The sequence below is a fragment of the Octodon degus genome, unplaced genomic scaffold (genome assembly GCF_000260255.1).
Source record: "Octodon degus isolate 3935 unplaced genomic scaffold, OctDeg1.0 scaffold00049, whole genome shotgun sequence".
Lineage (NCBI taxonomy): Eukaryota > Metazoa > Chordata > Mammalia > Rodentia > Octodontidae > Octodon > Octodon degus.
Genome location: NW_004524625.1, coordinates 4,454,703 through 4,472,563, shown reverse-complemented (window position 1 = coordinate 4,472,563; position 17,861 = coordinate 4,454,703). Strand labels below are relative to the sequence as shown.

The window sequence follows — 17,861 nt, the reverse complement described above, 5'->3', positions numbered from 1 at the left end:
TTAATCGGCTGCTGAAGAGCAAACAGAGTTGGCCTTCTGTATTTTGCTTTGCTCCTATCTCCTTTTCCTGGGGTCTTTTTAGGTAAAAGCATCTTAAAATTGGATGGGAGAGCTCCATTCTATTCCCAAATTGCCTGCCAGGACATTTTGAGATCTGCTACCCAGAGGCATTGCCATTCTTTATCCGTGAGAACAGCGAAACCTGCCCACTGTTGTGTAGTGAACTGCAGGCAGGCCTCCTAAGCCCTCCTCCAGTGGAGGAATTCCACTACCCTGGTGCATGAACTCCGCGTCTCCAGCCAAGCACCACCTCCCATATTCTATGTTTTCAGATTGTGAAATGTCCTTAAGGTGGTTTGTCTTTGAAGATAAGGGTTAATAGAAATCAGACGGTGAAGAGGGAGTCCTTCCTCCTCTCCTCGGCGGGGGAGCTGTGTGCTGCTCAGCTTGCGCGGCATGTGCTCCATTATGGCATAATGATGTCATTACCCGTAATGGTGCTGCTGCTCAAGTCAAGTCGCGGTGGAGAGGCGGCATTAGGGAACAGCCAGCCCAGTCTCTCCTAAGGGCCATTTCAGCCCACTTCAGTCTATTAGATTGAAGACTCTGGATGGCGAATGGCTTCAGCAGAAGAAAAGGTCAGGTTTAAAAGCTTTTCTGGGCTTGATATTTATTGTTGCCTTTTTGACCTTCAGAAAAGTCCCTTGTGTATGTGTCCTTGATTTTTGCCTTTCCCATTAATTCTCGAAAGCTATATTGTTGGCCAAACCTAGTCTTTTGTGTGGTTTCCTATGTGGTACTATGTGAGAAGGTATGTCTCCTGTCCAGAATATCAAGCCTGTTGCCTTTTGTACCACCACCACTGTCTTGTTAAGGCTTTTGAATATTTGCTTTTCAGAAGTTCTTTACTGTCTGTCTGTCTGTCTGTATCTCTCTTTTTCTCTCTCACAGCTTGTGCTTGCTAAGATCTGAACAACTTATGAGTTAGTACTTTAAAATAAAGAAAAATGAGGAATAGAATGAAGACCATGGGACAAAATTTGCAGCCTGCCATCTGATGATTATGAAGAGGTAATTGTGGATCACAGCAGACCCTTCCAGAAACTGTCATCTGTCAAGGGTGGCATCGTTCAGGAGCACTGTGGACCTGCTGTGCCCAAGGCACAGACCAGGCACAAGTGAGGTTTGCTTGTTTCAGTGGCTGAGTGTCAGCCTTGGCCAGCAGGACCCCTGTGCCAGAGAACCTACAGGAGACGCAGATTCTCAGCCAAGCCAGATCCCCTGATTGTAAGCTCTGAGTGGGCTCTTCTGCTTTACCTGCCTCTCTAGTAATTCTGTTGCACGCTTAAGTTTGAGAACCATTGGCTTAGGTTATAGTTCAGTACCAGCAGCTACTTGATAACATAATATCTCTTATGTTTATTTGTTCTGTAAAAAGCCACTAGTCTTGCTATGCAGTTCAGGTTGGCCTTGAGCTTACTTTGTGACCCAGGCTGGTCTTAAACTCACAGGCATCCTCCTCTCTCAGCCTTCAGAGTGCTGGGATTATAATTTAAAGCCACTATTCCCGGCTTTAAATTTTAATAAATTAAAACTTAAGCACAATTAAAACTTCAGTTTCCTGGTTGTATTGTAAGTACAGTACTCCGTAGACCTAGGCCTCTGGGCGAGGTGCTAATACACAAACGTTTCTATTATTACAGAATTTTCTGTGGAATGAAGCTGGACTCAGAGCAATGATTCTCAAACTGCAGTGTAAGTCAGATCAACTAGAGTACCTCATGAATTAGGCTGGTGGGTCTCCTTCCCAGAGTTTCTGATGCAGTAAATCAAGTGTAGGGCTGGAGACTGTATACTTTTAACAAACCCTGAGGTGAGGTCATGCTCCTGGTCCGTGAATGGAGCACAGGTTGAGAACCACTGATCAGAATCTCCTAAAGTTGGAGGTAAAATACTGTGTGACCTCACAGTCATATGGGTCACAAGACATGAAACTCATGGTTTTGATCTAGTTCTCACATGAGTTAGTGGGTCAGGAAAGCTTTTATATGCAGTTAACAGAAAGTCTGACCAGTACTGAGTTACATTACAAGAACGCTGATGTTCACTTAGCAAAGTAGAAAGCAGGATGTAATAGGGTTCTTCCAATGGCTCAAGCATGTTCTCAGTCCAGAAAACTACTTTTTTTTTTGGTCTATAACTAGCCCACATGCCCATCTTTCTAGATTAGTCCCAGCTAAGTGAAATGGGACTTACATAATTGCTTTAGACCAATTGTGAGTCAGTCGCTAAGGCTGGGAGAGGTCCCTGCTTCCCCTGAGATCTTGGGATCTCCGCTAGTATCTGAAAAAAAATATTACCCCTGTGCTAGGGGTGAAGGGAGAAATGGCCACTGGGTCTCGCAGTGAGCTACACTCTAAAAGTTAGCAGCATCTGGCAGCTTATAAGGCATCCAGACCTGCTATGCTATGACATCGTGCTGGACTGTGTCCTCACATGACTTATGACAGGTTCTGTGAAACCCTTCAGTCCATAACAGGGTGAGATGGGGTGAAACTGAAGAGCCTGACCTGGAGCTCTGGGAATCAGCCTGGAGTCAGCCTTCAAGCTAGTCCGCCAGGCTTTCACCCCCAGCTGAAACAGGATCTTGCCTGGTTCATTTTGGTCTAATCCTTGCCAAGGTTTAGGCCTTTGTGCTTTAATTCCGCAGTCTTTATACTAGGATTCATTATTTTCTCTCACCAGTGCTCTGGGAACTGGAGTTCTGATCTTGCATTTTCAGACCAAACATTTGGATTCTGCTGCCGGAGTTCTAGGTTCATGTGCATGCCTGGATGTCTTATTTCCTCCCACCAGGGTCTTTAGATATTTTGCTAATAAGAAGGGAGAGAATGTTTTAACTGCATAAGGTAAGAGTCTCGTCTGTGTAGAAGCATTGGGAGCTAATGAGATCACTGAAGGAGAAAATGTGAAGACAAAGGAAAACACTGAAAGCATCCACTTGAGCCTACTGAGTTGACTACAGGTACAGCCACCTGGGTTCTTATCTGTATTCTCCGCAGGCAGTAGGAACCTCAGGCAGAGGATCGACAAAGTCATTAGACATAATAGTGTTCCTTGTGGCCCTGAGACTCCAGAGAGGGGCCTGAGGGAAGGCTGGCGGCAGCTGAGCGCTTTCCCCTGGACCCCTACCTCCAGAGCAGGCCTGCTTTTACTTTGTGTATTATGGGTCTATGCAAAATTTCATATCTAGAAATAAAGGGTTCCACTTCTTTGAGGGGATGGAGAATGTATTATATATATTGTATATGGAGGGAGGGAGAGGGGGAGGGAGAACGTATACTTGAGGCTCAGTGGTGTCTAGCATGAGCCTGAAATACAGACACAACACCAGGCCATAACCCTAGTATTTTAGAGCAGTTCTGACCCTCTGCAGCGGTTTGAGCTGACGGTTGTCTCCTCAGTCAGTGGCTGGATACAGTACCATGGCCAAGTTCCTCCAAAAGCTGATCTTCTCCAACTTCCCTCCCGTCCCTGTTCCTAGGACAGCAGTGGAAGCAAGAGGGGACGTTTTGGTTTTCCTGCTGGGTCATGTATTCCTCACACATCCTTGTTCAGAATATCTAGGCAATTTTTATCTTCCAAAGTTGCTTACCAGAACCAATTTGGGGAAGCACAGCGTGGGGAGGAGGCTTTTGCTAAGGGAGCACAGAAGAACAGGTCACGGCGGCGAGTGCTTACTGGGTGAGGTGGGCGCTGGGAGCTGTAGCAGAGGTGGCCAGGCTGCAGCAGGAATGGAAGTGAGGTGCAGTCACAGCGCCACACTTCCACGCTCAAGATTATGACAGAATCAGTGGATGCCTAGGATTCTTTTTTTTAAAGTTTTTATTTTATATTGCAACTTATAGTGAGAGAGTGAAAAGCTGCCTTTTTATAATACGGATTTCAGAAAGTGAAGCTTGGCTTTTGTGAAATAAACAGGCAGCAGAGCCTTTCCCAAAGAGGAAGTACATGAGAATTTTAAGGCTTGCTATTTTTGGTTACAAATGAAGGGCCTTAGATAAAAGTTGAAAAACAGATCAGTCCACTCTTCAGAGGTTCTGAGACAGAAAGCAGCTTGCTAGAGGTTCGTGGGTGCTTAGCCGATTGCGATCCTACAGCGAGGTCAGTCCTCTGAGTCCCAGTGCTGGTCTCCCTCCCGATCTTCCTCTCCAGACCCTTGTTTCCTGGGTTTCCCTCTGCGGTCCAGCTCTGTGGTTCGGACCATGTTTTCCTTGATCTTTTGGCCAAGGTTCAAGGGAGATGGACTACAGCTGGTCTGAGTAGGAAGACGGGTGATTTACTTAAACTTTCAGTGTGACCCATTTGCCTAACATTTTCCACTGTGATGAAGGAAAATATAGACAACAGAATGTTTCATGAGACAGACAGCTCAAAGAAACATAGTACAGATTTTTTTTTTTTTTTTTTAACCTCTGTCATCTGCAATCCATTCGCCTGTTCAGCCAAGATAGTTTGACTTTTTGACTCTGGGAAACCAGTGGGTGGGTGAATTTGGAGGAGCCCAGAGTTAACAAAATATCAGCAAGTGCTGGAACCAAGGGAGAGGACTTTCCTTGGCTGTACAGGCAACAGTCAGCCCCACACCCTGTCCCCCAGGTTCCTTTCAAAAAGACTTGCTTCTTTGTGTGAGAGGATTACCAGTCCTAAGTAATCTCTAGGAACTTTTCCTGTCCTCGGCACATTCAGGGATTTATCTTTCTGTAGATGACCTAAGTACTGTAAGAAATAGTAACACGGTCTTTAAAATCACCCCATCTGATTCCAGATTCATCATTGAATCCTAATTTACCATTTTCCACCTGGGAGACTTTTGAGGCGTTCCTTAAATCTCTTGGACTTGTTTCTTCATTGATAGATAATAATTACTACCTCACCAAATTTGCTAGAATTAAATGAGGTAGTATGTTGTGTGTCTAGGTGTCTCCCGAAAGCCTCATGCAGTCATAGAGTGAGCTCCTAGAGTTTGAGATTGACTCACGGTCCAACGCTGGCATTATGGGTGTGAGCGCACCTGCCCTGTGGCGGGCAGCCTGCATACAGTAGGGGAGGGGAGAGGCTTGGGGTGCTGCTCCTCCCTGTTGCTCTTGCTGTTTTGCTGTTTTCTGAAGCCATGAACAGCTGCCCTCTGCCTGTGTCACTGCCTTGGAGCCAGCCTAGGATGGACCGAAACCTCCACCTTGAGCTAAATAAACCTTTCCTTCCTTAATTCAGGGTGTCGTGTATTTTGTCTCAGCAATGAGAGAAGAGTAACGGAGACGTATGTATGCAGTGCGTAGCATATTGCCGTACGTCCGATTCACACTTGATAAGTAGAAATCTTTGGGCCGTACCACCATTTTCTCAGCAATTCACATAACAGCATCATTTCCCTGATAATTATGATGCCAGCGGCAGTCGCTTGCTAACTTGATTCTGGTGTCAATAAGAGTGTCAGAGGAAATTGTTTGCTTTCTCATCAACTTTAAGGAGTAATTTGCACACAGTAATCTACGTGTGTTTAGGTTTAGTGAACTTAACAGCTGTCTGTGCTGAAGGATTTTTTGGGGGGTTGGGGGGCTGGCCCCGAATGCCTTCAGGGCAGGTTTGAGTCCTGGGGCTCGAACCACAGCAACCTGAGCCTGACTGCTTTGTGGAAGCAGCCACTTAAACAACTGAGTTAAGGGGCAGGAGCCCCCTGTCTGTGCTGATAAAACAATGACTCGTGCACTGATGGTGGGGAACAGTGGTGTCACCGCCAGGAGCATCCGAGGGCCCTTTGTGTGCTGCACTCTCCCTGCTTCCAGGCCCTGTTCGTTATTGCTGTGCTTCAGTTTGCACTTTAACTGGGTAGCTGCTTCCTCTCCATATAGTGCTTTTTACATGCGTCCATGTTGTTAGCAGCTGTTCTTCTGATTGAGTACTATGCCTGTGCCATTGTGTGACTATTCCACCTGGTGGTGGCCATGTCTATTGTTTCCTGTTGTTTGTTTGGTTTTTTGTTTTGTTTTGTTTTGTTTTTTGAGGTAGGGTTTCTCTGTGCAGTTCAAGCTGACCTTAAATTCACTTTGAAGCCCAGGATGGCCTTGAACTCACAGTGATCCTTCTGCCTCAGCCCCTGAGTGGTGGGATTATAGGCTTGCGCCATCATGCCCGGCTCTTGTTTCTATTTTAAATGAAGTTGATAACATTTGTAGATCTTTGTGGGGACATATTTTTATTTCTTCTTGCTATATACAAATCCTTAGGTCATGAGAGAAAGGTTTGTTAAACCTTTTAAGAAACTGCTCAGTTTTCTGAATGGTACTGTTTTACTTATCAACAGTGTGTGTGATTCTTATCTTCACCAATACTTAGTATGGTTAGTTTTTTTAATTCTGGGCATTTTGATGGGTTTGTTGATAATGGTATTTATGAAGTTTGAATTTAATTTGAATTTCTCTGTTGTCTAATGATATTTAAAAGACATTTTTTGTTTGTGTGCTAACTGGACTTTATGTGTATCTCTCTTTCCAGTAGTGCTTATTCAAATCTTTTGCCCATTTTTGATACATACTTTGTTGCTTATATTGGTACTGAGTGGTAAGAGCTTTTTGAATCGTATGGATACCAATTCTTTTTAAGGTAGAAATGTATGAAAATGTTTTCCTGGTATGCGATGTGTGAATGCTTTCTGCCTGCCTGTGGCATGCCAATTCATGTTCTTAGCGGCACCACTTCAGAAGCACAAGCTCTGTCCTTTGATAAGGTCTTCTTTTCAATTTTCTTTTATGATTTGTGCTTTTTGTTTACTCCAAGCTCACACAGACTTTCCTTCTGTATTTTCTTCTACAAGTTTTTTGTTTTAACATTCAGGCCTATAATCCAGTTAAAGTCAATTCTTACGCATGCTGGAAGGCATGATCTAGTGTGGAAATGGCCTTTGACTGTCTGCGATGAGTCAGTGCTGTAGCTCTTAGGACGTGTGCTCTGGGATAAGTGGCCTTAGCCTCACTTTAGTGCTGAAGGAAAGACTGGGAATATTCTTACTGGTCAAGTGAGCCCCAGGGCCCTGGCTTAGTGCTCAGCTCTGGGGTGGGCTAGGGAGAGAAAAATAAATGAATGTCTGTGGAAGACTAAGTCTTAGGTTAAATTGCCTGGACGTGCTGCCAAGACTCAAGCCCTTGACTGCTCCACTCCAGGGCCGTATTCCTTCTGCCCCATTATGAGGACACTGTTTTCAGCATTCATTTGGGTGTATATGAGAAATCCTAACTGTGTTCTGTGAGCAGTGTATGAAAATGATAGCTGGGTATGGTGGCACACACCTGTTATCCCAGCACTCAGGAGGCTGAGGCGGAGGATTGTTGTGAGCTTGAGACCAGCCTGGGCTATAAAAAAAAAAAGTGAGCTCACAGCAGATTAAAGTGCCTGTAGATAGGCAATGGGGCCGGGGGTTCAATCCCCAGGCCTGCCGTGGTGCTGCGCACCTGTAATCCCAGCTCTTGGGAGGCTGTAAACAGGTGGGTCACTCCAAGTCCAATCTAGTAGTGAGACCCTGAATGCCCTATAGACCCTTCCCTAAAATACAAAAAAAAAAAAAGAAAGAAAAAGTGAGCTCAAGGTCAACCTGAACTGCATAGTGAGACCCTGTATCCAAAAAAAAAAAAGAAAGAAAGAAAGAAAGAAAGAAAGAAAGAAAGAAAGAAAGAAAGAAAGAAAATGATAACAGTGCCACAGTAAAGGCATTCCTATCCCCCAAACCAACTGTAGGACCTCAGACACACTGCAGAAGGGCCCGGACCATGTGCTTAAGCCTGTATCTCAGTAGCTAAGATACAGTTCTCTTGGTGCTCACCTTATAGAGAGCCTTATTCTGGGTTCTTCTTAAACTTTGCAATGGGTCCCTCAGAAGTAAGAAACCAAGTGCCTGGTCCCCCAGGTAACCCTTAAAGCATCGAGCAGAGTGGCTGAGCCTCACTATATGGGGTAAGCTTTTACTTTTTGGAAACAAGATGCGGGGCAGTCTCCCTCCTCTCCACTGCCTTCCTCTCCACGCCCAGCTTCTCTTAGGTACTGTGGTCCTACTAGGTGAATAGCTTCCCCTGAGTCTTGACAGAACCAGAGGTCTCAGATCCTCTGCTGTTTAATGTCTCTCTTTTAAAAGCAAGAGCTGTTTAAGGCTGCTCATTTTTGCTCTCTTAAAAGAGTTTCTGAGTCTAACTTAGCATAAATTTTGTTTCTTTTTGAAACAGGTAGGAAGCGGTGTGGGTAGGCTAGGCAGCAGCTCTCTGTTCTTGCCTCTTACCGGGAGAACTTAGGGCTGCTGGCTCTTCCCTCCTGCCCGCCAGCCCCCGTGCGGCTGTGTGGTGTGAGGGCAAGGTGTGGGGCACCACTGCAGGGAGAAGCGCCTCCAAGGACCCCAGAGTCAGTGTGTAGCAGGTCGGTCCGCCTCTCAGAGTTCAACTTCCTTATCCTTAAAATGAGAAGAACAGTCACTTTGTGGGTTTGTTATAGAACATCTGACCAGCCGGGCCCAGAGTGGTGAGCTCCGTTTCTGTTTCGGTGGTGCTGCAGCAGGCAGGGTGGAGAGCGCTGCCCTCAGTGTGGGGCCAGCCAGAACTCCTTAGCAAAGCTTGGCTAGGCAATGGGACCAACTTCACAGTCGGCCTGTGTGCCCTGTCCCTCCTTCTCCGAGGCGGCATTCTGCGACACTTTATAGCAGCAGCTCAGGGCTGCTCTTACGCAGTCAGATGAGGCCAACTCTGTGAGTCCTTGCATAGAAAAAAATGAATAGCCCAGCTGTGCTTCAGACAGTTCTTCCGAGAACTAGCCTCCACCACTTCCCTGTATCCAGTATGGTAGTCAGTAGGCGACGTGTGTTTGTTGAGGGCTTGAAATCTGGTTCATCTGAATTGAGATGTACTATAAGAGTAAAAAATCCATGTTTCAAAGATTTACAACCAAAAAAAGAAAATAATTCATTTTTTATTCTGTGTATATGTTGAAGTGGTAATATTTTGGATCTGTGAGCTAAAAATATTTTAAAAGTTTCTTTCCTTTTTAAAGTGTATTTAGGACAGGGTCTACAGAGTCTCACTACACAGATTGGACTTGTAGTGATCTTCCTGTGTTCAGCCTCCCAAGCACTGGGATTACAAGCGTGCGCCACCATGTCCAGTCTCAATCACTGTCTCAGCAGGAGCCAGCATGGCATGCCAGGAATAGAATCCCAGCCACTGTGCTTTGCCTAAGCAGGTGCGTCAGTCTGCTGAGCTATCTGGCCAGCCCTCCTGTTTCTTTTTCATTAGTAGAGTACATATTTATAGTACATAATGATTACATTCAGCAAGGGAGGGCTTTCTTTTTCTTTTCTTTTTTTTTTTTTTTTTTTTTAAGAAAGGGTCTTGTTGCATAACTCAGGCTGGCCTTCAACTCACTTTGTGTAGCCCAGGCTGGCCTCAAATGCTCAGCCATCCTCGTGCCTCAGTCTCCTAGTGCTGCGATTATAGGCCGGCACCGTGGCGCCTGGCTGTCATGGGGGTTGAGCATTAAAATTGTGTGTGCCTTACTTGCATCGAGCTGCTGTTGGGCGGCGCTGCTGCAGTCTCCAGCATGGGCCCTTTCCAGGCTAGTGCTGCCTTCCTAGTGTTCAGGTAATCTACAATGCCGTGCGTCTGTCAGTGTAGTGACAGCTGTTGTCCCTCATTCAGCCTCTTCGTTTTCTTCGCTTGTTCCTCTCATCACCTTAAGCACACTTGTTACTTTATTCCTTCTTTTCACTGTTTTGCTTCTGTGGGATTTGGGAGGAAGGGACAGTAACCATGTTTTCAATCAGCTGGGAAGCAGGAGAGTTGGCTCATTTTATTTGCTACTTTGAACAGTAGTATGGTGGCTGTCTTTATGCCTACGTCCGTCTACACCTCTAGATTTTTTTAAAAATTAAGTTCTAGAAATTCAGTACTTATCAGACTCGATTAATTTTTAAGGCCTTTGATTATATGGGCAAATTGATTCTCCCAGAAAGTGCTAGTCTGTGTTCCCAGTGCACTAGCAGATAAAAATGGGAACAGCTGCCCAAACTTACCCACATTCACATCTGAGTGGGCCTTTTAACTCTTTTTTTTTTTTTTTTTTTTTTTTTTTTTTTTTTTTTTTTTTTTTGCGGAACTGGGGATTGAACTCAGGCCCTTGCTCTTGCCAGGGAAGTGCTTATTCTATTGAGCCATCTCCCCGGCCCCTTAACTCGGTTTTTGTGGAAAGTGTGGCTTCTTTTCTGAATATTTAACATTTCTGAGCTTTCATTTTCTTTTTTGTAAAATTAGGATAACCATGCCTGAAGTAATTTATAGGAAAGCTCGTCGCACACGGTATTTTCAGTAATTCATGTCAGCCAGTATTTGTGGGCCTCCACCTTGTACAAAATACATGTGCTGTGTTCTTAAAACTATGGAGGATGTCTCAGTGACAAGGGCCTGCACCTCAAAATTAGTTCCTTGTTTGACCGGAGTAGAGTGGGATATAAGACAACTCATGAAGCTACTAGACAAGTCCTTTTGTTAAGGATTTTTTTTTTTTTTTTTTTGGGCTGGCTCAGGCTGCCTTAAGGGCAGGTCTGCTAGGGCATGTGGTGCTGGGGATCAAACCACAGTATCCTGCGCCTGACTGCATTTGCACAAGCAGGCGCTTAAATAACTGAACTAACCAGCAGGCCCCCCAGACAAGTCCTTTTGTGATATGTGAGAAGTTTAGAGACAGTGGTAAAGAGATTTTGAGGGAAGATGGTTTGATTTCTGCTCAAAACATCAAGGACAGCAGCCTGGAGGAGGTCATATTGAAGATGAGCCTGGACAGAGAAACACAGTCAGCAGTCAGGGATAAGCTGAGGTGTGGGCATAAGCCTGAACGCAAGCACAGGTAGGTCTGGGAAGACCAGTAAAGGGCATTTCCTAGAGTATACGTAGGATTCTGGCAAGGAAAACGGACAGTGCGGGTCGAAGTCATCGTCTGTGTAGGTTACTCACCTTTGCTGCAGGAGGGTCTGATCCCTGTGTTTATTTCTGCAATACTTTGATGGGGGACATAGAGAGAAAACATTGCCCTCAGTTTTGGATCCAGCCAAAATTAATTAATTAATTTTTAAAATGTATTTGGTGCAGGGTCTCACAATGTAGCGCAGACACGTAGTGATCCTCTTGTTTTCAGCCTCCCCAGCCCTGGGATTATAGATTTGTGCCACCACACCCAGTCTCGGTGGCCAGCTCAGCACACCCCTGGGGTGGTGCCAGACCATCATGTGGTGCCGGGATCAAATCCCGGTCCCTGGCCAGAATTTCTTAGGCAAACCTTGTTTGTTTGTTGTTGTTTTTCTTTTTTCTTTTCTTTCTCTTTTGAAACAAGCTTTCACTGTGCAATTCGGTCTGGCCTTGAAATCACTTTGTAGCCCAAGCCAGCCTCAAACTAACAGTCATCTTCCCGCCAGCCTCCCGCGTGCTGGGGTTACAGCTGTGCGCCACCACTCCTGGCTGAATCTTGTTCACAGCGTACCTGGCCTTTTCCTTGCACCTCAGAGGCAGGCATTCTGAGCCGTGCAAAGCAGCTGCAGGGCTATTTCACACTGCTCTTAGGCAGCCGGGTGAGGAGTTGCTGTAGCAGTTTTGTGGTGAGAGAAGGAAGGTGCTGCAGCAGCAGGAGCACAGAGTCAGAGGCTGAAGGGGTGAGACTGCTGGGGTCATGTGACAAAGTGCGCTCTGTGAGACAAAGACAAGGCTTCTCTTTTTCACCTGTGTTCTGTCCCTCTCCCTTCTGAAAGTTCACTGTCAGCCACTTTTGGTACCCTCGGGTTGTTCTCTGACACTCTAGAACATTTTGGGTAGCACTCTTCCACTCTCCACTGTCATGCTCAGGATTTTGTTTCTTGAGGAGTGGTGGTTTGAGACAGGGTCTTATAATACAGTTCAGACTAGCCTTGAACTCACTATATAGCCCTTGAACTCTTGGTGATGAACTCTTGAGCCCTTGGCAATCCTCGTGCGTCAGCCTCCTAAGTGCTGGGACCATAGATGTGTACTCCCACCCTCAGCTGTGCTCCAGATTTAGTAGTCTCAGTAAGTTCTTTTGCGTTGCCCATAAATGAAGTCATATTTCTGTCCCTAGCATTCAAGGTGGCCCCGGCCTGATTAGAGTCTCTGATTTGTATTTACCATCTTGCTTTGCATTGAGGCTATTACCTTGAGTCTGTAGTTTAACATTGCTCACTTACTTCTTTTAACATAAGTATTTGCTTATTCTTGCATCAAATATTTAAGGCCTACTGTGTGCTTTTTTTTTCAGTAAATTTTTATAGAGTAATTTGTGCACATTAGGTCTTACTTTAGAGCCTGTAAATGGAGAATTGGGAAAGGGGAGAGTGTAATGGTTGAGTGACCATAAGATGTAGTCAAAGAGCCAGTGTAAGTTAACTAACAAGCAGCTGGGAGGGCTCACTAAGTACTGCTGCTTTGCCTGCCAAGCCAGGCAGCCAGCAGGCACTGCGTCCCGTATTCAGCTGTGGCTGAGTGAAGAGATAAGAGGGAGCGGCTGCGACGGCCCTGAGCAAGGGCTGTCTGCTCCAGGAGTGACCCTGGTGTCCTGAAAGCGATCACTTAGTGTCTGTGCTGATTCATCTGATTAGAATGGGCAGCAGTTTCGCTGTCTTGTATCTGTGTCACTACTGGGGTCTGTCTCTTGGGGCCTGTCTTTTAACTGGTGACACCCAAGGAACAGATGCAGGGATCATGCTATGTTCTTGCCCACTCTTTCTTTCTTTCTTTCTTTCTTTCTTTCTTTCTTTCTTTCTTTCTTTCTTTCTTTTTTGGTACTGGGAAGGAATAGAACTCAGGGCCTTGTGCTTGTTGGGCTGGCGCTGTGCTGCTGAGCTGTGTCCCCAGCCCTTGCCCACCATTTGACTCGGTTCCATTCCTCAACAGGCCTTGTTCCTTCCTGCTTCCACACTGTTGCTTGGCATGGTGATGGTAAAATGGACGATGCGGAGCCACATTTCTACTTGAGAGTAACGTTCACCTCTTATTCACTCTATAACCTTGGGAACATTTCTTAAAAGTATTTAAAGGCTTTGAAAGAGTGTATCTACCTTTCCTAGGGTCAACATTATTAAAATTTAGATGAGAACTTATGTGGAAATGCCATGGTATCTGTAACATGGCAGGAACCCTTCTTTTCTCTTTCCTGAGAGCTTCCTTCCCTGATCTGTACTTAATAAAATCCTCTCTTTGCTTCATTTAGCTTGTACATCACCTGTCCAGTAAAGCTTTTCCGGCGTTCTCAGATGTAAGAAATACAGACTTTCCTCCACGTGTTCTTTATTTCTGGGATTGGAGACTTTCAAAAAAAATTCTAAGTGGTGAGGGGAATGGTCCAGAAAAGGTAGAAACCTGAAGAAAATTGTGCTGTATTTTGAAGCAGGAAAATAAAGGCCAATAAGAGACCACGTAAAGATGTAAATAAGGAGTCTGGTCACTCCGTGCAAGGTCTCAGCCTGTCTTAGTTGTTCCCAGGAGGCCAAAAATAAGGATCGTCTCCAGTTCTTAGCAGTAACTGCAAGGGGGGTGGGGTAGCATTTGCCCTTCTTTATTCAGCAGAAGATAGAAACCAATCTCCCCAAAAGCCCTCAGCTTTTAGGATTTCATGCCAAGTTCTGGTTAAGATTAGGTAGTCCTTAGACTCTTTAGGAAGATCTAGCTTAGTCAGCGGAATAGAACGTGTAAAGAATAGCATCAGTCTGATGAGCTTTGAAGGGAACAACTAAAGATGCTCAACAGAACTGGTTGGAGGTTTTTTATTTCTCATTTTACACTTGGTGCAGTCAGGAAACTACATTTAAAAATCAGTTTTCTCTTTCAGAATACAACCACGTGGTCAAAAAAGCACATAGTCACTATAAAGCCAGAAGGATTCATTCATTGGAAGTGATTATTCATATTTGTAGAATTTTGAATTTTGTAGATGGTAGGGGGCTTAGAGTTGTCTAAGGTCTTCAAAAGGAAAACAAAAGGTTCTTTCTACATGAACAGAGTTCATTCGCAAGATAGTGTCTCTTGATCTGTGGGCAATGGGAGTGACCTATCAGCTCTGCAGAGGGCGTCTGCTTGTAGTAAGAATCCACATGAAGAATATGCCTTAAGCTTTTCACAGCCTCCAACAGCAGCCCCGTTAACCCTCCTGTGTAGTGTCCAGTCATAACCATAGACAAGAGCATTTCACTTGAGAGTAAATCCTTACAGCTGCCAACAGCTGGTCACTGCCACCAGCTCCGGGTTGCCCTGGGCTTTGAAATACTTTCTAACAGTCTTCCAGCTTGTTCTATTATAAGGAGATAACTGACCCTCCAGAAATTCTATTGTTTATTTTTTAAGTGTTATCAGATGCTTAGTCTGATGAAATGACACTTGTCTATTTAATAGCAATCAAAAAAGCAAGTCTTATTGGTGACCTTCTTAAAACCCCAAATGAAATTTATATAAAAGAAAGGAAAAATTATTTCTGTATACAAATGTTAACTTTTTCTGGATTTGAAATGTTAAGGATAATAGTAAATAAAAGAAGGTCACACATATATAGCCCAGGCATGGTGGTGCATGCCTGTAATCTCAGCACTAGGGAGGCTGAAAACAGGAGGAACACTATGAGTCCAAGCTGTGTAGTGAGACCCTGTACCAAGTACATTAAAAAAAAAAAAAGTCACATATATTTAAAGAAAGAAAGAAATGAAAAATAACTGATGAGTGTTAATAAGTTGAATCTTGGGGGCTGGGGAGATGGCTCAGTGGAATAAGTGCTTCCCTGGCAAGCATAAGGGCCTGAGTTCAATCCCTGGTTCCAAAAAAACAACAACAACAAAAAAGTTGAATCTCTTCATTCCTACTGTGAGCATCAGTGAAATTGGGATAATACTATTTAGCAGGAGGAATATTTTATTAAGACACATGCAGAATGCAAGCTAAGCAAAGTGGCACATGCTTGCAATCACAGCACATGCTACATAGCAAGTTCAGGCCCAGTCTAAGTCACAGAGTGAGAACTTCTCTCAAAAAACAAATAGGAGCCTCTGGAGCCTTGGTGAGCTACTAGAAGACATAGTTCCTGCCCTCTGCCCCCGTAGTTCCCTCCACGGCAGGAGTGACAGTGAGCTCTGGGAACCTCAAGGAGCCACACAGGAGGGGAGAAAGCCTGCCTGTATGCCTCTGCCACCCAGGGAGCCTTGGTCTGGAGGAACAGCTGGCACATACTCTCACACTGCAGGTCATGCAGCCAACATGGGAAGCACCTGCGACATGGCAACCATCCTATCTGGGGGCACCCAGTTAAATCTGTGCTAACAAGGGGAAACACTTTGTATACACACTCCTAATTTATAATTGATTCTGTTATATAGCTATAGACTTATAACTATAGTCTAAAATACAAAATCAGTAATTACTACATTTGGTCAGTTTCATAATTGTTCTTATTGCCAGTTGTACTAATGTAGCTAGGATGTCATATCTGTTGTAATTAATTATTCTCCTTTGTGTAACAATATTGGGAACCTCTGGAGAAATAACATCACCATATCTCTATTCCAAAGGGCTGAGGAGAGCCGAACAGAAACCAGCATCCCAATCTAGGTTGAATGGGAAGGTAGAATTCTGGGACAGGCACAAGCCAAAAACCTCGTATGTAGACAAGATATCCCTGAAGTACAGACTATTCCTGGAGAGGCCTTCATATTAGTGATATAGTGAGATACTACCAAAATTCACTAGGATTACCACAGAAAGCAAAAATAAAAAAATTTTTTGAAATACAAAATGTAAAAACAAAGGAGTAAAATGAAATCTCAGACCTCCATCCAGCACACCCAGAACAAGTCCAGGAGACATTAGCATAGAAGAAATTAAAAGTCACACATCTGAAATTTCTGAAAAGATAGCAGCTGATGTAAAGAAACAATTCTGTCAGGGTGTTGAAGAAATCAGGTTAGAAATAATCTCTTGGGTAGAAAGAGAAATGACAATTGTAATGAAAGAATTGCTCAGCATATCTAAAGAAGATACAGATTTTTTTTAAAAAGAGCATAGAAAAAAATGATGGAAACCTTGAGTGAACAATTTAGGAAAGAGTTAAAGTACATGAAACAGATTCAAAAGAGATATCCAAGAAATCAAAAATTCCATTTAAAACTGTTAAAACTGCCAGTGAAACTTAAGATAGACTGTCAGACCTTGAAGACAGCATTGAAGCTAGGAACACAAAAAGAAAGATCTCTTAAAAATAACAAGGAACCAGGAATAACAATCCAGCAGCTACAAGATGATGCAAAGAAAAGCAATGTAAGACTGATAGACGTCAATTTAAAAAGCACAGGTCAACACAAATAATGATAAAAATACTATTTACAGAAGTGATAACAGAAAATTTCCCAAGCATTGGAAAAGAATCTGACATACAGTAAGTGAGGCATATAGAACTCAAATTAGCCATAACCAAAATAAATCTATACCCAGGGCTGGAAAAATAGCTCAGTAGTCTAATCACCTGCCTGGCAAGTGCAAGGACCTGAGTTTGATCCCTGGTACCACATGCCATGCCAGCCCCAGAACCAGGCATGGTGGCACATGCCTGTAATCTCAGCACTGGGCAGGCTGAGACAGGCGGATCACTACAAGTGTAAACTGTATAGTAAGACCCTGTATCAAATAAATAAATAAATTTTTAAAAATAAAAAATCTACAACCAGACATATAATAATCAAGAATGCAGAAATTCAGCACAAGAACAGATTATTAAAAGCTATTAGAGAAAAGAAACAGATCACCTATGAAAGAAACCTGATCAGAATCATGGTGGATTCTCAACACAAACCATCAAGTCAAGAAGAGCTTGGAGTGAAGCATTTCAGGTACTGTTCTCAAAACTGTTGTACAGATTCACAGCAATCCCAATCAAAACACCATTAGTATACATCACAGATCTTGGGAAAACATTCCTAAAATTCATCTGGAACCAGAAGAGACCCAGAAAAGCAAAAGCAATCCTGAGTAACAAAGGAAAAGCATGAGACATCACAATCCCTAACTTGAAATTATAGTACAAAGCTACTGTGATAAAATCAGCAGAGTACTGGCAAAAATCCAGACCTGAAGACCAGTGGAACAGATTAGAAAATGGAGACACAACTACAAGCACTGGGCGACCTTTGACAAAGTGGCCAGATATTTTCTCTGGAAGAAAAATAGCCTCTTTAATAAATGGTGCTGGAAGAACTGGCTTTCTACATGCCAAAGACCAAAACTAGACCCATGTCTATCATCATGCATTAAACTAAAGTCAAAATGGATCAAAGATCTAAATGTTAGAACAAACACTAAATGTAGTAGGAGAGAAAATAGGTAAATATTTTGAAGACATAAGGATCGGCAAAGAGTTCACAAACAAAAACCAAACTGCACAGGAAATACTTCAAATAATCAACAGCTGGGATCTCATCTTACTGAAAAGTTTTTACACATCAAAAAAACAAAACAAGAGACCCAGAGCACAGGCCCAGCGAGTGAGTGAGCCAACCCGGAGCCCGTGGGATCCTAAATAGACCAGGAGCACAGGCCCAGCGTGTGAGTGAGAAGACCTGGGGCCCGCGGGATCATGAATAGACCAGGAGCACAGGCCCAGCGTGTGAGGGAGAAGACCTGGGGCCTGCAGGATCCTGAATAGACCCAGAGCCCAGGCCCGGCATGTGAGTGAGACCGCCTGAGACCACCTTGGGGCCCACGGATCCTCATTCGACCCAGAGTGCAGGCCCAGCG

General features: G+C 44.1%; 1 protein-coding gene across 2 annotated transcripts in view; it reads left to right on the top strand.

The window, feature by feature from the left end:
- The first annotated feature begins 540 nt into the window (after nucleotides 1-540).
- The window catches only part of Gab2 (GRB2 associated binding protein 2), a 156,897-nt gene continuing 139,576 nt past the window's right edge, over nucleotides 541-17,861 (top strand). The window contains exon 1 of one of the 2 annotated variants that reach the window (XM_023716630.1): nucleotides 541-638. In XM_023716630.1, the coding sequence (XP_023572398.1) occupies nucleotides 618-638 (21 nt within the window). In that variant the 5' untranslated portion in view covers nucleotides 541-617. The remainder of the gene's footprint in view (nucleotides 639-17,861) is intronic. The other variant, XM_004632537.2, reaches the window with a different exon arrangement.